At 43.8% G+C, this 25270-nt stretch overlaps 1 protein-coding gene across 1 annotated transcript in view; it reads right to left on the bottom strand.

Moving 5' to 3' along the window:
• c8b (complement component 8, beta polypeptide) overlaps positions 1 to 25270 on the bottom strand; it is a 42589-nt gene that overhangs the window by 1448 nt on the left and 15871 nt on the right. Inside the window, exons 3-21 of the mRNA XM_045224858.1 lie at positions 21663 to 21761; positions 18768 to 18899; positions 18339 to 18458; positions 15901 to 15939; positions 14651 to 14716; positions 13201 to 13269; positions 10601 to 10648; positions 9482 to 10277; positions 9014 to 9129; positions 8147 to 8226; positions 4567 to 4719; positions 3678 to 3825; positions 3138 to 3291; positions 2693 to 2834; positions 2465 to 2597; positions 1487 to 1684; positions 988 to 1228; positions 698 to 826; positions 416 to 579 (exon numbers count right to left, since the gene is read on the bottom strand). Coding sequence (XP_045080793.1) covers positions 416 to 579; positions 698 to 826; positions 988 to 1228; positions 1487 to 1684; positions 2465 to 2597; positions 2693 to 2834; positions 3138 to 3291; positions 3678 to 3825; positions 4567 to 4719; positions 8147 to 8226; positions 9014 to 9129; positions 9482 to 10277; positions 10601 to 10648; positions 13201 to 13269; positions 14651 to 14716; positions 15901 to 15939; positions 18339 to 18458; positions 18768 to 18899; positions 21663 to 21761 — 3027 coding nt within the window. The remainder of the gene's footprint in view (positions 1 to 415; positions 580 to 697; positions 827 to 987; positions 1229 to 1486; positions 1685 to 2464; positions 2598 to 2692; positions 2835 to 3137; positions 3292 to 3677; positions 3826 to 4566; positions 4720 to 8146; positions 8227 to 9013; positions 9130 to 9481; positions 10278 to 10600; positions 10649 to 13200; positions 13270 to 14650; positions 14717 to 15900; positions 15940 to 18338; positions 18459 to 18767; positions 18900 to 21662; positions 21762 to 25270) is intronic.

Here is a 25270-nt window from a genome sequence, read left to right as displayed (position 1 = left end):
TAGTTCTACCTACCTACCTACTTACTTACCTACAGGTAATAGAACATTTGCTCTTTGAGTATTTTGTACAGTAGTTTTCTTTAAGGACAAAGCCCCCACAGTTTTGCCAAAGATAATAAAACGAAAACACTATAGTAAATACTACAGTAATGTCTGCAAAAACACTACAGTAAATACTACAGCGTAAACACTACAGTAAATACTATAGTATATACAACAACAACAAAAATTACTACAGTATTTACAATATACTATAGTAAACTGTAAATACTACAGTATACTACAGTCATGTTCGCAACACTGCAGTAAATACTACTGTATTCACTGTAGTGTTTATGCAGACTTTAGACTGTATACAAAAGAGACCGAGATAAATGGCGAGAAAAGAGAACGGAGAGAGAGACAGTATTCCCACCACGCTGCGGATGAAGTCAGGGTTGTAATGCACGGCTTCTCCCCACAGTCTCATCAGTTGTGGTGTGGGCAGCTTCTTTTCAGCCAGCGCGGTGATGGACTCACTGTCACCCCCTCTAACCACCGCGACAAAGTCTTCCACCATGCTGCCTTTCACTGTGTCCTCTAGAGGAGGGGGAGGGAGAGGGGAGATGAGAGAGAGGAGAGAAAATCTATTTATTCTACAGTACGAGACAGAAAGAGAGAATGCCCGTGTTGCCAGTGATCTAGATCCACTCCTCACCTCCCATTTCGTTGAGCACACCATCACAACCACCTCCGTCGATCCCCACAGTCACATACACCCCCTTGATGTTGGCCCCCACCTTCAGACCTATCTGAACACAGTTCTTGTAGTCTTCCAGAGAATAATCTAAAATGGGAGTGGAGATATAGGAGAGCATTACTACTACCATTGTGATATAGTACTTTACTTCAATTGTCCATGGGTAGCTGCTGTGAAATGGAACGTAACCCTATGGCCCCGTAGTGCAGTAGCCTCTTTCCATGGAATAGCAAAGCATCATCAGTCACCTGACTTCTCCAGCTTCTTCTTGTCCAGGATGACGGTGTGTTCGTAGTCTCCTCCCAGGGTAGCCTCTGTGATGTAGTGGGTGCCATAGTCTCTGTAGATCTGTCTGTACTCCCCATAGTTGTAGGACTGGGGCAGGGCACGAAGACGCATGAAGAACTCCGGGTGCAGCATCAGATCCTCTGACTTCAGGATGTATCGGGCCAGTTCCAGCTCTGCCTTGGCCCGGACAAAGCTGTTTTCCTGGGGAGGGGTGGTGGGAAAAGGTGCGTGTCAGGAGGGCTTGGTTATTGAATGTGAATGACCCAAAACATTGATTTTGGGGTGAATTGTGCCTTTGTGTTGTTCAGAACGTTGCATATAGAAATGTGATAAATAGAGGGGACTCAGTTCTCTATTGTACATGACAGACAATCATGTCTATTCTACACAATACACTTCTATCGGACCATTCTGTAACGATGCTCTCTTCTGAGCAGACCCCTGATGAACAACTCTCACCTTCCCAGAGGCGCGGCGTGTTCTTTTCTCTGACTTTGAGTATTTGGAGTCAGCGTAGTTGAAGCCGAACTCGGCCACGCCCGGCACAGCAAAGCCAAGGGACACCGTGGTCTTGGAAGTGCGCTCCGTCATGGAGTAATCGACAAACTCAGAGTATGACGCGAAAGACTGCAGCTTGAAGTCGTATGTGCCTTTTGTCTGTGGAGGACAAACAAGAGAAAAGTAATGTTTACATTCACTACAGGTCACAGTCACACACGTACTGTAGCACCAACCCAGTTATTAATAAATGTTTCCTCTGTACTGCTCTTAAAACACCTGAAATTATGAAACATATTGCTGAGACAACATATCTTTATTGTCCAGTCATATTAATCATTGGAAATGTGGTACTGTAAAAGAAGGAACGATGCATTTTAAGAGTATTCGAATAGGGCCCTTATTACCTCCAGTGTGTACTGCTGCAGGTTATAAGGCTTCCTACCTCCAGTGTGTACTGCTGCAGGTTATAAGGCTTCCTACCTCCATTGTGTACTGCTGTAGGTTATAAGGCTTCCTACCTCCAGTGTGTACTGCTGTAGGTTATAAGGCTTCCTACCTCCAGTGTGTACTGCTGTAGGTTATAAGGCTTCCTACCTCCAGTGTGTACTGCTGTAGGTTATAAGGCTTCCTACCTCCAGTGTGTACTGCTGCAGGTTATAAGGCTTCCTACCTCCAGTGTGTACTGCTGCAGGTTATAAGGCTTCCTACCTCCAGTGTGTACTGCTGCAGGTTATAAGGCTTCCTACCTCCAGTGTGTACTGCTGTAGGTTATAAGGCTTCCTACCTCCAGTGTGTACTGCTGCAGGTTATAAGGCTTCCTACCTCCAGTGTGTACTGCTGTAGGTTATACGGCTTCCTACCTCCAGTGTGTACTGCTGCAGGTTATAAGGCTTCCTACCTCTATTGTGTACTGCTGCAGGTTATAAGGCTTCCTACCTCTATTGTGTACTGTTGCAGGTTATACGGCTTCCTGAACCTGACGTCCTGGATGTAGTGAGGCAAGCAACTGCCTGCGTAGTATCTGTTGTCAATAACCACTCCTTCTAAGTTACTGTTCAGTATGTTGATTCTACAAGAGAGAGAAAGGGATTAACTTTCATGTAATTCATGCACTGATGTCAATGGACGATTTGTGTAAAAAACTGGAATTTGTGTACGCCTCACCCTTTGGCCAGGTTCTCGATGCCATAGTACTCCTGTACCTCCTGCTTGCAGGCCTTGTTCACCTTCTGACAGCCCTTCTCATCTGACCGGTCCCCACAGTCATCATCCCCGTTACAGCGCAGGTCTATAGGCACACAGCGCCCTGGGAAGACATACAGGTCACATCTCAAATCACACCCTATTCCCTATGTAGTCCACTAGTTTTGTTCAGAGCCCTATACTGGCAGTGCACTATGTGGAGTAAAACTTTTCATTTAATATGCAGCCCTTTTTATTTATTTTTATTTACTTCTACACAGACATCTAGAAGACATGCATTGGACTAAGCAGTGTAGAAATAGCAGGCATATAGTTTTGAGATCAGCGGAGAGAATACCAGTGGTTAGGATTATTCAAATCAGGGTTAACGTTAGAGTTAAATTGGTGGATTGTGTGGAAAGAATACCTGTGTAAGTGCAGAGGAAGCCTTCACACAGAGGTGTTTCTTCAGGTCTACAGTCGTGGTGAGATGGAGGGCTACAGGTCTCCACCTCTTTGCCCTGGACATGACAGGGCTCTCCGCCAAACTGAGATGGCTGGACAAGCTTAGCATAACGATACTGGGGGGAGGGCAATGGAGAGGGGGAGGGAGGGAGAGAGAGAATAAAAGACAATTGAAAACAATTTGAGTGCTACAGTACAACAAATCTTTACCTACTTACTGTAAAGCTATTTTGTCACAGAAGGCTGCATTACCCAATCTGAGCACAGAATGTGAAGTACATCCCATGTCCGTTATTATATTAGAAAGATCTTTGCACTCTCTTGTCAAGGTCAGCTACTCCCCTTGTCTTTCTCCATGTAAAGTGGATTACAAACAGCAACCTGTGCCACTTACAGTATCCTCTCCACTAACAGGTTTTATCTACATCCTCCTCCTCCTCCTCCTCCTCCTCGTAATCATCATCATCCATTTCCTCCTCTTCCTCCTCCTGCTAATATTCACCCTCTTCTTCCTGCAGACATCGCAGCGCGTCCAGGAGGTCCACTCTGATTGTACACAGTCCACTGGCTGCACGGCGACCTGAGTCCCCACAGAACGAGCCTCACGGACGCCACTGGGCTCCTCGCCACTGCCGGCTATGGCAACATCACTGAAACATAGGTCACCATAACTCACAGCTCACCGCAGTGCATCAGCCTCTTATATTAGTCAAGCAGGGTGAGACAGGAGAGAATCATCTGTGTGTTGATGTGATAGAAAATCATTATGGTTTAAAAAAGCTGGACTTCTTTGAAGAAATATGCACACGCACACACACACACACACATACATACATGCACACCTTGTGGGGACACACAATCCAGTTCCATTCAAAATCCTATTTTCCCTAACCCTAACCTTAACTCTTACCCTAACCTTAACCCGAAAACCTAACCTTAACCTTCAACCTAACCCTAGCTCCTAACCACAACCCTAAAACTAACCCTTGCTCCTAACCCTAATTCTAACCCTAACACTAATTCTAACCTTAACCCTAAACCCCCTAGAAATAGCATTTGACCTTGTGGGGACCAACAAAATGTCCCCAGTTGGTCACATTTTTGTTTGTTTACTAGTAATAGTTATTCACGTCAATGCGCGCACACACACACCATTTTCTATTCTCGATCGACTTTTGCATTGATTTAAACAGTCGACAATTTAAATTTCCTCCCATTGTACAAGGCTTCAATCAAAAACCTTAACCATCAGGAGTAAGTGTACTGCAATGAACCTCACACTAACTCATACATTGTCTGGCTACTGTATAGAGTATTGACGTTTGTAGAGGACAGCCATTGCCCTTGAATCTCTATCTTCCACACACACACAGACTGAATGAAGGTCTTACCAGAGTAGGAGCAAACACAGTGCAGCACAGAGGAGAAAGTAACATGGGCTGACTGTAGACTTCAAATTGGATACAGAGAGCATGGTAGTGGTGGTGGATCTGAAAAATCTCCAATAAGACGGAAACGCAGACCGGACGAGACAACAGTGTGTTCAGCTTGTGTGTGTGTGTACGTGTGTGTGTGTGTGTATGCGTGTGTGTGTGTGTGTGTGTGTGTGTGTGTGTGTGTGTATATGTGTGTGTGTGTGTGTGTGTGTGTGTGTGTGTGTGTGTGTGTGTGTGTGTGTGTGTGTGTGTGTGTGTGTGTGTGTGTGTGTGTGTGTGTGTGTGTGTGTGTGTGTGTGTGTTCAGGGCTGTGTGTAAACACACACTGATCAATACAAGCAGGGGCATGGACTCAATGTTAGGTTCAGACCGTGAGTCTCTTACGGGAATCTCCACTTTCATAAATCAGGTATTAGGAAACACAAAGCACACAGATCATGTTTGGTGTACGTTATGTTTGTTTGGAGATTTCCCGGACTGCTTGTTTACCTTCATTGACCTTCATCAAATTACCCTTTACAGAAACATCAGATCCACTCCACACAATATGGAGTGATTGCTTATAAATGTAAAAACAGAAAGCTATTTGAAATGTAGATTGAGGTCAACTTTAGTTAAAATGCTTGATTTAGGTTTATGTTGATGGATATACTGTATGCCATTAACAACACAAAATTACAGAGTCAGAAACATGGTAGAAAACCTTTTGAAATTGAAGAAGTACTATCTCAACAGTGTTAAGAATGATCTCATTTCCATTCTCCATTTCAAACAGCTTTCTTATGCATGTTTTGACTGGACAGGACCCAGGTAATTGAGTTGGAACAAAATACATGCAGCACTTATTTTAGGGTTGCTGAAATGCCCAGGTGTTTACATAGAAAGTACATGGTGAAATGGTAATTACACAGTAATATCCTATGAATGACCTTTTTTGTTGCAGTACCCATTGTTACAAATGGCTGATGCAACATACAAAGTTCAGGAGAAAACTGGGAATCACATTATATTTTATTTGTGACTGAACAGTGGGGATGAGTAGTACAGTAAATGGGAAGAAATATACGTACAAAAGTCCTTTTTCTCTTTTCATGACCGTTGGAATTCATAAATAAAATGGACCATTTCGTTTCGCTTTTTCTTATACGAGCAGGGTTACAGTTATTATCATCATAGTCTAGAAGAAAATAGCAATACAATTTCTATTATTTCATAGTCATATAAAGTCTCCACGTTTTGGCTATTTGCAGACAGACCTACAATATGCTCCAAACCTTTAGTTGCATCAATGAACTGTGTTACTGTAATATAGTGACAGGACGATGTAACAGTGACAGGGCAACAGAACCTGTACAACTGATGTTAATAAGGCATAGTGATGCACTCTGGAGTCTGCAGCTGGCTCGGCCATCTCAACTAGCTTATTGGTTTGGTTCCTAGAAACCACCCAGATATGTCTAGCAGACCTGGGTTCAAATACTATTTGAAATTATTTCAAATATTTTTGCTGTGTGTGATTGAGCTTGCCTGTTGCAATGGGACCAATAGAAAATTCCCAAAATGCAAACCCCGCCCACCTGGCACTAGAGGCAGGCTAAAGCAAATGCTCAAAGTATTTAAATAGTATTTGAACCCAGGTCTGGAAGCAGTAGAGTAGGTCAACATAGAGTTTGAAAGCAAATATTGAAGTATGGGTAGTACACCTGTTTGGAAGTCTAAAACAGCTAAAAATAAGGTTATGCAGGAGATTGTCCCTGTCCCTCCCCTCCCTCCCTTCCTCCCCCTCCCTCCCCCAGGTAAAAGTGACAGTGACTTTATTAAGAAATTAGCCTGTGGATATTTGTTGTTGTTGTGTGACTACATTTTCAAAAGAGTGAGTAACGTCATACGTAGGTAGCAGGCATCATCGCTTTGATTCAATGGCGGCTATGTAACACAGATGCACAGTTCATATGTCACAGACCGACCTAACCTAACAGAGAAACAGAAAGCTAAAAAAGAAAAAAAAAGAAATTGCAAACGAAAGCAAAGCAAACATCCAGATGATACAGACAGAGGTGCTGGTAGGGCATTGCTTTAGAGTTGAGAGCCACAGGTAGGCTGTGTCAGAGAGGCAGATGACAGACCTATCTTATGGCACAGAGATTCAGGCGTACAGTAGGGGCCTTGAGGAAATCTTATTTACAAAATAGAAGTTTGGCAAACAGGATTTTATTTCGGACGATGCCTCAAAGATTATTTCGTTATCCTAAAGACTCTCATAAGCGTCAATTCAGAAGTCGCAGCTTACAAATTACAAATTATATTTGTATCTTTCAGCATTGAAAAGGAAGCTACGGAGCTACAGAGAACAGTTGTCTTGCAGTCACTGCTGCGTTTCGTTGGATCCACAATACAAAGTCTGTTCATGCAAATGGAACAAGTCAGTTCTTTGAAAACATTTGGCAAATCCATTTGTTCTGCACAATGAGTCCTTGCAGGGTATAACCCCATAGGATACCATTCCTCATCAAAATACCTAAAAAAGAATCTGAATCCATAGAACCCATTAGAATCCTCTTTCTGACCTTGCAGTTCGATTGGTTCTTCCAGGTCACATGATAGATTGGGAGTCTCCACCCACTGACCTGTGGCAGAACGTTGTCATGGCAACGACCTGCCGCTACAGTTTTGTCAAAGGTCAAAGGTTACTTCCTGGGAGAAAAACCTTACAATTGGCCAAGGGAAAAAATACAAAGTGTATCCATTGTGAGGAGTGTGTTGTGTTGTCCGTCTCAGGAGAGAAGCCAATCCTATGGTACTGCTACTTTAGGCTGCCAATATTAATAGTCCCCAGAACAAAACAGTGATCAGTGTAATCCAGCTATGTGGAGGGACACAGGAGTCCAGAGTCTCTCCTCTCCTCCTCTCCCTCTCTCAGTCCGCTGTCCTCCTCCTCCTCTCCTCTCTTCTCATCTCCTCCTGTTGGTCATATCTCTGGGCATAGAGAGGATTCTTCTCCTGGAGAGGGAGGGAGCAGCATTAGAACACATACACTGAATTTTCAGATATACTTGTGTGAAATATGTGCAATTATGAGCCTATGGACAGCAGGTGGCAGTATTGTTCCTTACTTTGCTCATACTGAATCAACGCAGCAATGTTCCATTTCACAACATACTACAGAGCCATAATAAAATAAACCTTAAACGAAAACCACGGCTCTTCCATAATTGGCTGAGGACCATTTAGCTGCAAGGACACAGAGAGAGAGACTAAAAGATAAAACAAGAGATCTGTGCCTCTGAAAAGACACCAGACAGACAGACAATGTGAGCTGAGAGGTAGAGGGTTGTTAGACCAATCAATAAAACACAGATGTTTTAAGCAGCCTTAAGGGGATACAAAAGGTTAGAGAATAGAACAGGAGAGGAGTGAAGAGAGAGGTAGAAGGGTGGGATGAGGAGATGAGAGGGAAGGGGAGGAGAGAAATGGGTGATAGAGGAGAGTAGAGAAGAGACCCACCCAGACACCCAGTGTTCTCTAGCTGTCTTGCTGTGGACAGGTCTGGACCTGTGGAGGGTCAGCTGGAGCATCACTGGAAGAGCGGGAAGACAGAGCCCTGGTGCATGAGCCCTAGGTGGAAAGATAGAGAAAAAACAGAAAGAGGGAGAGATACAGAGAGAAAGAGAGAGTGAGAAAAGGGTTAATATCACACAGAGTTGTATAAATCACAGATACAAGTAAATGCAGTTTCTTCCCATGAATTCAACCATTAACACAAGTGCTGAGGCAGTCATGTTGACCTCATGTGAATGTAACATTTATATATCTCTGCCATTTTTAAAGTCATGCCCCCTTCCGTCCTTGACGATATCACTAACAGAATTTGTGTTATAAGCAGTTTTAAGAGGACATGCAATTTTTTCTCAGAAGCGCCAGAAAGTGACTTTTTCCTCCTACAGAGTCACATACAGGTAAGATGTTTTGATTTCTATATTGTATCTGAGATTTCCAAAGCACTTACCTTTGACAAATAACTCTCAAAATTGAAGAGATTAGCTCTATTTCAAAATATCACTTTTTCCAAGAATAACTGTTATTCCATGCGCTCCACATGTGAGCACGTTGCAGCAGATAGCCTACAATAACATAAAGTAATGAAAATGCTATTGTGTTCTTTTAAATATATATTTTGGAATTATAATGTTACCCAAGACCTTCATAAACACAACCAAATGATTTTTTCCCCCCATCACATATATGAAATGTCTTTATTAGACTGTTAGAACGTTGCAGTCAAAATGGCTGCTCATTGACGTAGTAAGAAGGGTAGCAAGGCCCGGAAGTTTAAGTGATAAAACAACTATCTACCAACCGTTTGATAGCTCATATCATTATGACCAGATTAGCTGAGACTCACCGAGTCATCCTCACTGGTGCTAGGGGGTGTGGCCTCTGTTTCGATGGGGGAGTGGTCTGTGGGGGGATCACTGGTCTGGGACGGGGCGGAGTCTGAGGACGAGCCAGGTTGGGGGGCTGTGGTGGAGACAGAGTTGGTTGTTGGGTGTACTGCATTCCCTTTTTCACTTTCACCGGGTCTTAAAGCATTGTACATTATCCAGGTGGGTAGAGTTAGGTTTGGTTAAAGAGAAACTTGACACTTTTCATACATTCCCAAAATGTTTTGCATGTCAGTGGTGAAGTTTTCAAGATATTGGACTTTCAAGAAGCAAAGTGCCACCGACCATATTATCATGACGTGCAAAATGATGATGTGGCCGGTGGATTTTCCCTTTCAGGTTCGGGTTGGGTAACTTATTTGTGCTGTATGAGTATGTGCAACTATCTAGTGTGAATGTAGGAGAAACTGGCTATAGGTAGAGTTTACCTGAGTCAGTGGAGGGCGAGGTGGACGTGCCTGGACTCAAGGTCATCCGAGAGAGGTCAAGGTCACTACAGCTGCCTTCCTCTTCCTGGGTTGCGGTCGATGATGACCCCACGTTCACTGGACCAGGGCCGGGCGTCTCACACCTCGCCATCATGACAAGACCAACGGGCGTCTCACACCTGCCCACAGCACCAAGACCCATTGAAGTGGGGCTCATCGGCCTGGGTGTGCCACACCTGCTGCCCACCATGACAAGGCCCAGCGAAGAGGGGCCTTCGCCTGTGTCAGAGTCCCCACCGATGCTATGCTGCTGCTGGAGCTGCTGGAGCAGGATTGGGTCCATCGCCTGATGCTGGGGGCTGGTGATGGCCGAGGAGGGGCTGGAGGAGAGGTCACAGTGGGGCCCCTGGGGGCCGGGGCATACGGTGGTGATGGGCACCATCATGGGGATGTGGTGGCCCCCCACGCCCACAGCCTGGGCAGGCATGTAGGCAGCCATGGCAGCCCACTGCTGCTGGGTGGCAGGGAAGATGTTGGCCTGGCTCCAGATGACAGGCTGGCCCCCAGGGAGGACCTGGGTCACCTGGAGGGGCCCCTGCACCCCGAAGGCCAGGGTCTGGGCCTGGCCAGCAAAGGGTCCCTGCTGGGCCCACTGGGCTGCCTGGACTGGCCCCATGGTCATGTACCCTGAGGGGACAGAGGTGGGGCTGAAGGGGCCGGTGAACATCTCTGGGGGGTGCTGGGGCTGGCGGTGGCTCCTGCTGGGGTCCAGAGTGTTGGCCGGGGATGGTGGAATCTGGGGGGACATCATCCACACACATGTCTAAACCAGGCACCTATCCTTTCACTGGGATCTTTGTGATTATTTGTTTATTTGCTTTTTCTATTTGGGGGTCAATTGAACCATCTGTTCACATAGAAATCAGAATTCAAAATGTCTTACAATGTCTTACTGTTCTTTAACGGTTGTCTTGACTGTAAGTTCCTCTATTATTCACAGAATATTTTGACTGCATAATAATGCATTAAAATGTTGACGCATAATATTTCAGCACCATCATTGCAGACATGGTTAAAGGTCTGAGTCTGTCTAAGCAATAGGGAAGGTCAGTTACTCACCGAGGGTGGAGTGGACATGTCTCCGAAAAGATCAAAGTGGTTGATGTTCTGGGGAGGGGCAGAGGGACAGGGACAGAGAGAGAGAACAGTGACATTTCACGAAAAAACAAAGCCAGACTTTCTAAATCATAGCACATTCTTTTAATCTAATAGGGTGTGTGTGTGTGCATGCGTGCGTGCTTGCGTGTGAAGAGAATTGCACTGACGATGCCTAGAAACAGCTAGCTCTCCTCTCATTTCATTATCAGAAAATGGATCTAAAATGAATCTCTCATGGTGCTCTATAATTGGCTATTCAGTCCAATCAAACGAACACTGATTAGATATTATTATGTCCGTCTCTGCCTATACAATCAGCCCCTGTAGTCCCACAATGCATTACCATTGTGATTCCTCTCAAACACAAGATAATATTATATGATTAGGTAGTATACAGGTAACTGCCAAAATAAAGGAAACACCAACATAAAATGTTTTAGGGCATTGTGCCACCACAAGCTGCCAGAGCAGCTTCAATGTGCCTTGGCATACATTCTACAAGTGTCTGGAACTCTATTGGAGGGATGCGACACCATTCTGCCACAAGAAATTCCATCATGTGGTGTTTTGTTGATGGTGGTGAAAAATGCTGTCTCAGGCGCCGCTCCAGAATCTCCGATAAGTGTTCAATTGGGTTGAGATCTGGTGACTGAGAGACACACACACCCTTTAAACCTCCTATGCTCCTTTGAAACCCCTCTTTCAAAGTCACTGAGATCTCTTCTTCTAGCTATGGTAGCCAAAATAATGGGCAACTGGGACATTTTAATACATGATCCCTTGCATGATGGGATGTTGGTTGATGGGATGTTAATTGCTTAATTATCTCACCTGCTTTCAAAATACTTTGTATCACTCATTTACTCAAGTGTTTCCTTTATTTTGGCAGTTACCTATACATTCACCACTTTGTTTCTTGAACCCAATGAATATACATACTTCTATATATTTACCCACCGAGACACTATAACCACCTGATATTGCAGATGTGACCGTTCCTACTTCTACTCTCATGTCTCATCCCCCCAAGTCCAGCGCTCTAACAGTACAATTACAATTCAGAGGAGGTAGGAAGGAAGGACATAGGTTCTACAATTAGACTATGAAATGGGTAAGTCGCATGAAATGTATATCCTAGACTGCAGGGGCCATGCACAAGCAGATTATGTATCACCACGGGAACACACACAGGATTTGCATGCTATAAATAAACACACACACACGCGCAGACACGAAAAGAAGAGCGAAAATGAGGGGAAAACAGCAATCAGTGTTGGTGAAGGGAGGAGGAGGGGGTAACATAACATTGTCTATGTCCTGTTTGAAGTGTGTGGGGGAATCTGATCATATATATTGTTGTTAGACATTATGCCTTGATCTTACAGTCCCATTCATCCATAAGGAGCAGGAGGGAGGTACAGTAGTTTGTAAGAGGTGGGCAGACATAGGTTATAGTATAGGCCTTCCCCTCAGGCAGACAGGCAGGCAGAGTGACACACACATCAGGCTATGGGGGATCTCTCAGTAAAGCTCCAACTGAATGCACAGACAAGCAGTAACTCTTAGAGATATGGAAGCAGCGTCGGCAGCTATTCATACAACACCAGCTAGCATGATGTGTTTTGGGGAGAGATAGCAGGGGGACAGTATAGATATCATATCTAGTTGATATGCTGCTGAACTATCAGCACAGAGAGAAAGAGAGGAGAGAAAGAAAGCTTTCTTCTAGGGTTTGTTTCAGAAGTCATATGGACGTTTTATTCTCTCTCCATGTAAATGTCTTGATGAATAGGCTTGAATAAACATTTGGATGATGGTTCGGAGAATGACTAACTATTGCATCTGACATGGTGAAAGGATGGAAATAAATATATTTTCAGTTTTGCTCAACCAAAAAGTTAATCCATGATCTGTCTATTTGTTGTGGTCAAAAATGAATCTGCTGTAGAAAATATATTGATAAAACTGGAAATGCAAACCATTTTGTCTTTATTTAAGAAATGACGCCTCTTCGATGTCTAATAGTCCTCTATATTTTAAATTCTGTGGAGGACCAAATTCTGTGGAGGATATTTTAAAGTCTGTGAAGACTTCATCTCCACTGGATTTATCTTAACAACTGGTGTCACATCTAAGCTAGATGGACCAATCATTTATATGTTGGGGCAGGCTATGCATAACAATACAATATACAACATATACATACCAATATATATTGCAATATACAATATCATTGCATCTTTATAACCTTAGATACTGTAAAAATATACTTAGGCCTGACGCTTGATAATTCCTTGCCCAGGAAAATTGATATCAGACTGCACAGGCAGGCAACCACTACCTGGAAACACACTGCTAATAACCAGTCTGTGGGTGTATATGACCATGTCTATGTGTGTCGGCGAGGTGGTTATGGGTCCAATAATTCCACAAGGTCACACAGACAGGGGTTCATAAATGGACACTAAAGAAGAGGGGAGGACTCCTTAGTGAGGGAATGAGAGGTTTGCCAGTGGAGGGAGTGGACGAACAAAAAACTAAACAAAAACAAAAGCACCTACAGTCATGAAATGGCGTTTTGGGACATCATAGATCCCTTCTCCCTTCTGCTGACTGGTAGCGGTAGGGACCTGTGTTGGAGGTCGAGTCAAAGTAAAAGAATAAAGTGAGCTTGAGCAACACCATTTTACCAAGGCTGAGTAAGAAAAAAAGATTATTTATTACTAAATGAATCCTTTCTACTGCTACAGCTGAAACACTCTCATCATTTCAGAATGGGTCTCTGGTCTACAAATGTTTGGCAATATTTTGAACTGTTTAAAAGCAATGTTATGCAAATTCTACAGTTGCACAGCTCTTGAATCAACTCTATTTAAATCAATATTGATTGAAAGCAATGTTGTAAGATTGTGTGTGCTACTTCTTTGTTTTGATATTAAGATTATACAATAGTTTTTCTCTATTTGTATCACGTTCAACTAGAGGTTTAAATCTATGGAAACTGACAACGCTGGAGCGCTTGCCCTCTCCTCTCTTTTGTATATTTTTCTCACATTAATCTATTAACCATAGTGAACAATATGGCCTCTCTAGCTCTTTCGGCTGGCTGACTTGGAGTTGGGCGGAATTTTCTTCTCGCCTATTGATCTTGTTTCATTTGGAGTTCAAATGGCATGGCAAATAATTAATTTCGACTCATCTTTCATCTTCAGAAAGGCGAGGGAGAGGAGGAGGAGGGAGGAGGGAGGAGGGAGGAGGAGGGAGGGCAGCGAGGAGGGAGGAGTTGGAAGGAGGAGGGGGACGAGAGTGGAGGGAATGAGGGGGAGGTGGAAGGAGAAAGGAGGAGGGGCGAGGGGAGTAGGGGTGAGGGAGGAGGGGTAAGGGAGGAGGGGTTAGAGAGGTGGGGTGAGGAGGTGGGGTGAGGGAGGTGGGGAGGGGAGGGAGGAGGGGTTAGGGAGATGGGGTGAGGGGGGTGAGGGGGGTGGGGTGAGGGAGGTGGGGTTAGGGAGGTGGGGGAAGGGGGTGGGGTGGGGTGGTGTGAGTGAGGTGGGGGGAGGGAGGTGGGGGTAAGGGAGGAGGGGGTGACGGGGTGGGGTGAGGGGGTGGGGTGACAGGGTGGGGTGAGGGGGTGGGGTGAGGGAGGTGGGGTGAGGGGGGTGGGGGGAGGGATGAGGGGGGCCAGATTAAATCAAACTCTAGGTCCCTAAAGGCTCTTGTTGGTCCCTTGAACTGAGCTGGAAGGTCAAACCTCTGGATGTCTGCAGGGAGCCACATAGACTCTAGAGAAGCCTGGATGAATTGGTCTGCCAAAATAACTGGCCATGACTGCACTTCACTGAACTGTAGATTTGAGATGTTATTCTAATTAACATTAGGAACATTGTGAGTATACTATTTTATCCAAAGTGTACTGCTCTGCTCTCTAACAAACATAAATATTATAATGTAACACAAAGCTCTGGGATGACTACTCTACAAAAGGTAAGGAAGGGGTAGGGCTTGGTATTGTACCTGGTAAACGCTCTCCTCTGATTGGTGGCCACGGAGGGGCTCATGTCCAGCCTCAAACACAATGTACTACAACAGAGGTAGTGGGCGTGGCCAAGAGGGATGGAGCATGACGAGATGAATGGAAAGAGAGAAAGAGAGAGAGAAAGAGATCGAGAGAGAAGGAGAGAGAGAGAAGGAGAGCGAGAGAGAGAGAGAGAGAGAGAGAGAGAGAGAGAGAGATAGAGAGAGAGAGAAAGAAAGAAAGAAAGAAAGAAAGAAAGAGAGAGAGAAAGAGATCGAAAGAAAGAGATCGAGAGAGAGAGAGAGAGAGAGAGAGAGAGAGACAGAGAGAGACAGAGAGAGATAGAAAGAGACAAAATATGGAGAAAGAGAGAGAAAGGAAAAAAAGAGTGTGAGAGAGACAAAAAAGGAAAGAAAGAGAGAGAGAAGATAGAGTGAAGAAGGAAGAGGAGAGAGCACAGTAATTGGTCAGGCAGTAGTTCCAGGTACTGAAGAGGTCTAGAGTTCTGCTCTCCCTTCACCAACTTCAGCAGAATACTGCTGCACCTCTCCACTAACACCTAGACACAGAGGGGGCAATCCTGACTTGAGATCCGCGTCTGAGTTAGTTACACGCACGGATCTCAAGTTTGGATTCTGCCAATAGTCATTTGACTCTTGTATTCGAAACAAAACAAACGAACAGTCACTACTACTACTACAGAATTGCAAATTACAACTTTTTTTGGGGGGGGGGGGGGGTGGGGGGGTATACAGTAGTAAAAGCTAAAGGGGCAAACAATAGACATTTTGGAAGGGGTATGGCATAACAACTGAACATAAGCATTCAGAGTAAGGGTTTGTGTTGTCTGTATTCAGTGTGAGCAACAGAGTAGAGTATCAGGTTCAGCCAAAAGCAAGAGGGGAGAACAACCAGTCAGGATCAGATAGGTCTTTAGAAGAAAATCAGAACATATACACAGATCAACTGAAAATATATGGTTTAACAACACTGCAATGGGAGAGTCGAATGGTTGAACAAAACCGTCTACTATGATGGTTGGTCTACTGCGTATTACTGGGATGGTTTGGATATCATGAATCATTAATTCAAGCAGATCAGTGGCAGATATTTACATTAAGGATTAATTGTTTCTTATTTCATGGAATTAATCACATGAACACCCTGTCGTCAGTAGAAGCTAGAGCGTAAAGGTCACATGGGGTTTCATCGCTAGTTCTCATTGGCTGTGTGTTGTGTGGCGACGTACCTGGTAAACGGGATCGTCCACCTCGTCCTCCAGAATGGTCTGCGGGATGGTTGAAGAGAAGGAACGTTTTACATAACAAGAAGAAGACGGATAGGTAGAAGAATAGAGCAAGAACAACAGAGCATGCAAGTACATCAGGTGTGAGCAATCAGCCATTGACTTAGGGGAAAACAGGCGTATCCTATTAGGAACTCAGAAGAGAGTGCCTAGTCTTAACCTATTTGGATCAGCTTATGTCGGAGTTCCTGTATATATTTTCCAACATAATAATACATACCATTGTGGACACAGTTATACAGTGAGGGAAAAAAGTATTTGATCCCCTACTGATTTTGTACGTTTGCCCACTGACAAAGAAATTATCAGTCTATAATTTTTATGGTAGGTTTATTTGTGAGTGAGAGACAGAATAACAACAACAAAATCCAGAAAAATTCATGTCAAAAATGTTATAAATTGATTTGCATTTTAATGAGGGAAATAAGTATTTGACCCCTCTGCAAAACATGACTTAGTACTTGGTGGCAAAACCCTTGTTGGCAATCACAGAGGTCAGACGTTTTTTGTAGTTGGCCACCAGGTTTGCACACATCTCAGGAAGGATTTTGTCCCACTCCTCTTTGCAGATCTTCTCCAAGTCATTAAGGTTTCGAGGCTGACGTTTGGCAACTCGAACCTTCAGCTCCCTCCACAGATTTTCTATGGGATTAAGGTCTGGAGACTGGCTAGGCCACTCCAGGACCTTAATGTGCTTCTTCTTGAGCCACTCCTTTGTTGCCTTGGCCGTGTGTTTTGGGTCATTGTCATGCTGGAATACCCATCCACGACCCCTTTTCAATGCCATGGCTGAGGGAAGGAGGTTCTCAACCAAGATTTGACGGTACATGGCCCCGTCCATCGTCCCTTTGATGCGGTGAAGTTGTCCTGTCCCCTTGGCAGAAAAACACCCCCAAAGCATAATGTTTCCACCTCCATGTTTGATGGTGGGGATGGTGTTCTTGGGGTCATAGGCAGCATTCCTCCTCCTCCAAACACGGCGAGTTGAGTTGATGCCAAAGAGCTCCATTTTGGTCTCATCTGACCCCAACACTTTCACCCAGTTCTCCTCTGAATCATTCAGATGTTCATTGGCAAACTTCAGACGGGCATGTATATGTGCTTTCTTGAGCAGGGTGACCTTGCGGGCGCTGCAGGATTTCAGTCCTTCATCTGCGTAGTGTGTTACCAATTGTTTTCTTTGTGACTATGGTCCCAGCTGCCTTGAGATCATTGACAAGATCCTCCCGTGTAGTTCTGGGCTGATTCCTCACCGTTCTCATGATCATTGCACTCCATGAGGTGAGATCGTGCATGGAGCCCCAGGCCGAGGGAGATTGACAGGTCTTTTGTGTTTCTTCCATTTGCGAATAATCGCACCAACTGTTGTCACCTTCTCACCAAGCTGCTTGGCGATGGTCTTGTAGCCCATTCCAGCCTTGTGTAGGTCTACAATCTTGTCCCTGACATCCTTGGAGAGCTCTTTGGTCTTGGCCATGGGGAGAGTTTGGAATCTGATTGATTGATTGCTTCTGTGGACAGGTATCTTTTATACAGGTAACAAGCTGAGATTAGGAGCACTCCCTTTAAGAGTGTGCTCCTAATCTCAGCTCGTACCTGTATAAAAGACACCTGGGAGCCAGAAATCTTTCTGATTGAGAGGGGGTCAAATACTTATTTCCCTCATTAAAATGCAAATCAATTTAAACATTTTTGACATGTGTTTTTCTGGACTTTTTTGTTGTTATTCTGTCTCTCACTGTTCAAATAAACCTACCATCAAAATTATAGACTGATCATTTCTTTGTCAGTGGGCAAACGTACAAAATCAGCAGGGGATCAAATACTTTTTTCCCTCACTGTACATTACATTAGGTATTTTACATTGACGCATCTTTCGATGCATGAAAGTCAGTATAATATCGTCCCTCAAAACACTGTAAATAATTTGCATTGCAGTCAGAGGCCAACCCGAGGTCTGTACTAGTTCTCAAAGCGTGTGAAGCAGTCATCTCTGCCTGCTGGTCGCTAGGCTACGCGAGAAAGCATGCTCACGCAAGAGCATACCCACTTTGACAGACATGAACCATTTTTTTCAATGGGAAAATGTGGATACGCGTCATCTCCCTTCCTCTAATATCTCTCACTATACTCATGGGTACACTCAATATGGCCAACATGTTATAATAATAATAATATGCCATTTAGCAGACGCTTTTATCCAAAGCGACTTACAGTCATGCGTGCATACATTTTTGTGTATGGGTGGTCCCGGGGATCGAACCCACTACCTTGGCGTTACAAGCGCCGTGCTCTGCCAGCTGAGCTACAGAGGACCACTGTTATTGTGATGCATAACGATCATGGTAACAGTTCTGTTGTTGTTTGTTGTTGTTATTTACCTGGTAGACGGCATGCTCACACTGCTTGTCCTTCTGGGCCTTCTTCTCCATCTCCTCGCGCTGCTTGATGTCGTAGATGAGTGTGAAGAGGTCACGCAGGTCAATGATCAGCGGCTCTGCCTACCAGGGAGCGAGGCAGGGAGGGGTAGGAAGAGGAGCACACACCTTCATCATCTTCCAGACGACACACATGTTGTTCACACAAACTTACGTCACAATCCCAACTATACAGTGCTGCAAATATCTAAAAGCATAAAAGCAGAGTCCTTCCTATTGGAGATGGGACAATCTTTCGACTTTGTTATAAATTGTTGCTTCCTTGTTGCAACACTAGGTATTGTATTTGGAATGTGTTGATTGATTATAACATGAGCTTTAACGTTATTTCTGACTACTGCACCTCATTAGGATCTCAGGTACGCTACTCACCGACTGGCCAGACTTGATGGCCACGAACCTGTGGTGTCCCTCCTTCCCACAGACGTAGCCGAAGGCCCGGTGGTCCCGGGTATCCTTGGCGATATAGGAGATCTCATGCACTGAGTGGTGATGCAGCAGAACCTGAACACACAGGGAGGAAGTGGCATAAGTTAAGGGCAGGAAATTATGTAGTAGATCTGGGAAACAAGGAAGAGGAAGTGACAGGTCAGGATGAGGAAATGGACCATACAAAATGGAGAGGGCTTGGAGACCCATGTTGGATACTGTAGGCCCAAGGTCCTGATTTTATAGTTTAGTTAGATCCGGGAGTTTTTTCAGACATGTGACCTGTCTAGGAAAACTCCTGGCTCTACTCTATACATTTCTATGAATTTCATGAATTTTTGAAATAATGATTTGTTTCAAAATGAGGAAGTGAACTGAGAGTTCACGGTAAGTAGGCTACAGTTTCTTACTAATTCTAATACTATGGCAATATGGTGCTCCAGATTCACCGCAGCAGGGAACGAGGGAAAGCAAATGTAAAGGCATTATTCTTTCTTTGTCTTACTGTTGACAGGGAATAGTCTTGACAAGAATAACTGCCACTTGCCATCCTTCCTTTTCTCTCCTCATTTCCACTCTCACATGTCTCAGTGGGATAGGAGATGCAGCACATTTACTGCATGAACAACAGCAGATCAGGGTGTGTGTGTGTCTGTTTGTGCGTGTATCAGACAACCCTTTTTCACATATTTGGAAGATTTTTCTAACCTGGGGAGAATGTTGATGTTGTGTATTGTGCAATATGCAATATGCAAAAAGATGCGTCGTCAACAGAGCGTGGTTCATCCACAGGGCAGCCCTGAACACCCAGTTTAAAAGTACAACTAGCACACACACACATATATTCATACACGCAGGTCAATGATCATACACACACACACACACACACACAAGTGTGTCGACACACGTACACGTGCACACACACACTCACAGTAGTTGGGCTGTCACTCATCTACTCCCACCTGCTGCTCCACTAATAGCGTTGATAAGCTTTGAGCAATGGGAATGAGCTACTAAGAAATAAACTAGGGCTTATTCAGTGGGGTGCAATGACAAGAACGTTGCAGAGAGAAATAGAACATACTAGAGCTGACAATATTCTATAGTCTAGTTGACAGTAAATGGTGTCTTTTCTGCATTACACATTTCTATCTGAATGTTCTGCAATGCCTCGTCCTGCTGAAAAAGCCCCATATTTTACCATAATGATTGTTGGGGAAATCAGTTTATAAAATGAAAGAGCATTAGGGGGACGATGATTCTCAAACAAAATTACAGAAGCCACATGTGGTGATGAGCGTCAGGGGGTGGGGTTTTCACACACACACACACACACACACACACACACACACACACACACACACACACACACTACATGGCTCTATGAGGGGTATTATCTAGTTGTTGTTGATAAATGACAGGGCTGGTGGCGAATAACGAGTGGCGCCACTATCCAACGAAAATAAAAATGGAAGTCATCAAAGATCAAACTATGAGGAGTCTTGTGGGGCGGGTCTATATACAGTATTGCGTAATTATCTTTTTTCAATTTAATGACAGTTGAAGTGGAGCTATGGGACAATTAGGCTAGCAGTTAGCAATGATGATGATTAGGGGTGGAACTGTGGGCTAATTAGCCTAGTGGATAGCGGTGAAGAACGGGGGGGGGACAGCAGGCCTCTGGGCCCCCAGGGGAGGGGAGGAGGGGGAAGGGGATAACATCACATCACTCATATACACACTGTCATTATAACAGACAGGTCTTTATCATCAGACAGTAGCCATCATACAGCAGGCCAGGCCAGACCAGGCCCAGGTTAAGTCAAAGCAGTTAACTCATTCTACATTTCAAATCAACCCCTAGCCCCTACTCCCTAGACACTGATGTTGCTATATCTACACAGGAGAATAGATCTAAGGATTATATGGGTGGAAGCAATATTGCGACATTTCCACCTAGCCAATTAGAAGGCTTGATGAAACTTTTACCATAATGTAGAGTATCCATCCACTCTGCCCAGCGTGGGTGAAAAAGCGCCTTGGTGATGAAATGTCAATTTTACCAAGACAAATATGATTCTTCATGTTCTGAATCATTCAGTGGGGTCTTTCTCTAACATGTCATTAACATTGTATCCAAAAAGTCGGATTTCGTAATCTAATACATCCGATAATAAGCACCGAGCTCTGTTGACAGAGCAGTGTCGCTCGCTCGTAGCAACTTGAGGATTGTACATGTTGTGGTGCTCCGTTGACATTTCACAGATATAGGCTAAACTTGTTTTTGTAAGAAATCTTTGAAAAAGAACATGCATTTCACATTTATATGAAAGCGTATACTAAAGTATGAAAATATTACATGTCATGTGTCAAAATCGATATTAATCTTACCTTTATATTGTTTTATGTCCTCGCGAAGAAATATGACGAATTCAACGGTGAGCCTGTCAGGTAGCCTATTTTCCAGATTTTTTACTACTTTTTTCCACCGGCCTCCATTTGGAGGTTTGATTTTCTTAGAGGAGTATCTACACAATTAACATATTATTTTACCCATTGGTCAAAAGATGCGTTTTTGATTGGACACCCTACATAATGTTTATATCTATCTGCTTTTGTTGTGTTCCCTGGCATGTCAACTGCACCATATGCCAGGTAGGCGCACAAGATGGCTGCCCTTCTTCTACATGACTGTGATTGAACTTGTATGAGCCTCTGCCCTCTGAATGTCCTATAAAGTTCACAGCAGCTGGAGCTGGGCCTGGCTACGCTTCTCAGCTCAGCCATAGTGCATGCCTGGCTGCGCAGCTATGCTGTGGAGCCTCATCACTCACTCACCCCTGATCTCTCGTCGTAAATCTTGATCCCTCCGAAGGAGATGGTGAGGAAGACTCTCTGCTTGTGCTCTCCTTTGGAGCGCGCCGACGAAGCCATTCCCTGTAGGAGAAGAAGAGATACAGGGAGATGAAGGGAAATACGCTCAGCATGAAAGACAGCAGTGTACCATCGACTTAGGTAAGTATGACAGGGGGGAGAAGGAGAGGAGGAGGAGAGGGGGATGAGGGGAGGGAAGAGGGTGGCAGCTTTTACATAAGGTGCAATAGGACAGAACGTTCTTTCATGTTGCTCTTTTTGGACCATTATTCTCTCAACACTTCACTGTTTCTCTTTTTCATCACAGAGTCTTTTATTGTTTAGTATTTGAGAGGCTGGTTTTTTAAGTAGGCTGCTGCTGCCTGCACCTCGTGACACAAGCCGCCAAACTTCAATGTAGCGAGTTTGAGTTGCGCTGACTGAATGTATTCTGCTGACCGACCGTAGCCTAACCTACACCTCGCTGGAACACTGCCGTCACGTCTTGCTGACTGAACAACCACGGAGCCTTTGAAGTAGATGTTCCCATGCATCTCAGCTCCTTTTCCCCCTTACAAAAACAATTAACATTTCCTGCATGTTCCTCAGACTTATATCGAGGCAGGACCCTCCCTCGCTAACGCACGCCTGACATGTCTTTCATGTAAAGAAGCTGTGTGAGAAGAGAAAGAAGGCAGAACCTCATTGTGAACGCTGATCATGTCTGACAACCCTGGAACCCCAGTCACGTCGAGGAGGGTTGAGCGAGCGACCCCGTACACTACCAGCACACTATATCCCCCCTCTCTCCTCTTTTCAACCTCAGCACAAGCTCGGAATCTCAGCCATTAATACAGAGACGCTTTGAAAACATCAACCATCAAACTCCCTCCCTCCCTTCATTCATTCTCCAGAGTGGGAAACAAAGAGTGATCGAATGAATAGAGGAGAGGGGTGTCTATGGCTGTCGTCAATTGACAATCGGCTTCTCCATTTGGTGGATTAAGTCCTCAAGCTTAGAGAGGCAGCTCGATAGAGACCCTTTCCCCTCCTCTATTCCACCCCTCCATCCCATTCCTCTGCCTGTCTAGATAATAGCATGCCTGTATTGACATAAGAGCATTGACTGTAACTGGCGGTGACTGCTGGATATGGGAGTCATAGGCAGGTCACTGTTCAAATGTCACAGCGTGGATCTAAAAAACTCCTGCTTGTTGTGTTATTGGACATGTGGAGCAACTCATACTACATCTGACATGAGAGGATCAGAGCAGGAGATGGCTTTGCCTGTTGGCTGTGCGGTAATGCTACTATGTCTCCAGCATGGTTTAAATCGTCCAGAAGAGACATAATATAACTGGGCACAAACTGGTTGAATCAACGTTGTTTCAATGTAATTTGTCAACGTATTGTGACGTGGAATCTATGTGGAAAATACATTGGATTCGGAAAAAGTAATCTGTTTGGAGGGTGAACATTTCGTATTATTCTGTACGTAAATCAGAGACACTCCATTTAGTATGATATGTTACATTTCGTATGGTATGTATTAATTTGTGGATGTTATGAAATTACCATTTGTACAATATGTTACGAATTTGAAAAATGCGAATTCTAGCTAGGTGGCTAACGTTAGCTAGCTGGCTAACGTTAGCTAGGTTAGAGGTTAGGATTAGGGGTTAGGATTAAGGTTGGGGTTAAGTTTAGGAGTTAGGTTAAAGGGTTAAGGTTAGGATTAGGGGAAGGGTTAGCTAAAATGGTTAAGGTTAGAGTTAGGGGAAGGGTTAGCTAACATGCTAAGTAGTTGCAAAGTAGCTAAAAAGTAGTAAGTAGATGAACAGTTGCTAATTAGCTAAAATGCTAAAGTTGTCTGTAATAAGATTCAAACTCGCAACCTTTGGGTTGCTATACATTCATGTTATATGCCTACCCATCCACCCGACCAAACACCCTACTTTCGTTTTTGCCTTAAGTAACCATACCAAATGTAACATTATGTACTAATTTCAGTGTTCTCGGATTTACATTTACTATGTTACGTCTAGTCTATGAGACCAGGCTGGTCATCATTGTAACCAATTTTAAACATAGACAAACCTTGTATAAAAGATGTTGAATTTGTACCTTTGAAACAACATCAGATCTTCAACTTTACACTGAGTATACAAAACCTTAAGAACACCTGCTCATTCCATGACAGACTGACCAGGTGAATCCAGGTGAAAGCTATGATCCCTAATTAAGACTTGAGACAATTCAGACATGGATTGTGTATGTGTGCCATTCAGAGGGTGAATGGGCAAGACAAAACATTGAAGTGCCTTTGAACGGGGTATGGTTTTAGATACCAGGCGTACCAGTGTCAAGAACTGCAATGCTCAACAGTTGCCCGTGTGTATCAATTATGGTCCACCACCCAAAGGACATCCAGCCAACTTGACACAATTGTGGGAAGGATTGGAGTCAACGTGGGAAGCAATGGAATCAACGCTCAATATTAGGAAGGTGTTCCTAATGTTTGGTATACTCAATGTATTTCCACTATTAAAAAAATGAAATTGGCTAAGCAGCACCTCCTACTGGAGAGATGATCTACAGCTATTCATTTGGTCTCCAATCCAGGGTTTTAACCAAGCCCTGCTTAGCTTTTATACTTGTCACTGACTACTACCAATGTGCTATCATGAGAGTGATTATTGAGAGACTTCTTAAAACCTTTTACTGCAGTGGGCTAAATCAGGGTCACAGAGTGTTTCTTCGTCGTCTTAAACAAATTTACTTTGAAACCAAAGTATACACCTCACACACATAGTTATGGGCTTAAAAAAAGCCAGATATGTGGAGTTGAAATGTATTACATTTTGAGTTTGCAACCCAATATTACACTTTATATACATCACAGAAGACTGAAATATATCAAAACTGTTTGACATAGAAACACCAGATTTTTTCATCTGGTAAAAAAAAAAAGTTTATTAATAACATTCCACCCATGAGGCCATGAGTCATTTGACTGCAGGTAAGGGCTACTAACTAAATATATTCACTGTTGGCATTGAATTCAATCCAAAGGGTAGGTTTAACAAAGCAAATGAAATGTGACCAAGTCATGTATCATCAATAATACTATTTAGGCCTATATAGCATTTGTAGTCATCAACAGCTATTGTTTCAATTCAACCCAGGGTTCAACTAAAAATAGACATACATATAGACCTCAAATTGAATCTTCAACTTAATCATTAATATGTTGGATTCACGTCTCCATCTCAACCAAAAATCAAAGTTAAAGAATAACACTAAATCAAATCAAGCTTTAACTAAAGTCCATTTAAAGTGGGATTATATTAGATTTAGTCCTATTCTTTAACTTTTATTTTTGGTTGAGATGGAGACGTGAGTCCAACATATCAATTATACATTTGTAGCCAAACTGGATATTGAATTGTGTTTGGTTGTCAACGTAACCAAATATCAACATTTGAAGGAGATGTATTTTGTGCTTGGATAGTTCCATCTGTGCCACTGACTTAGTCTGGCTTTAATTACAGTTTGTTTACAAATTATTAATTGATATGTTGGATTCACGTCTC

Source organism: Coregonus clupeaformis, chromosome 14 (genome assembly GCF_020615455.1).
Source record: "Coregonus clupeaformis isolate EN_2021a chromosome 14, ASM2061545v1, whole genome shotgun sequence".
Lineage (NCBI taxonomy): Eukaryota > Metazoa > Chordata > Actinopteri > Salmoniformes > Salmonidae > Coregonus > Coregonus clupeaformis.
This window is presented reverse-complemented; position numbering and strand designations above follow the sequence as displayed.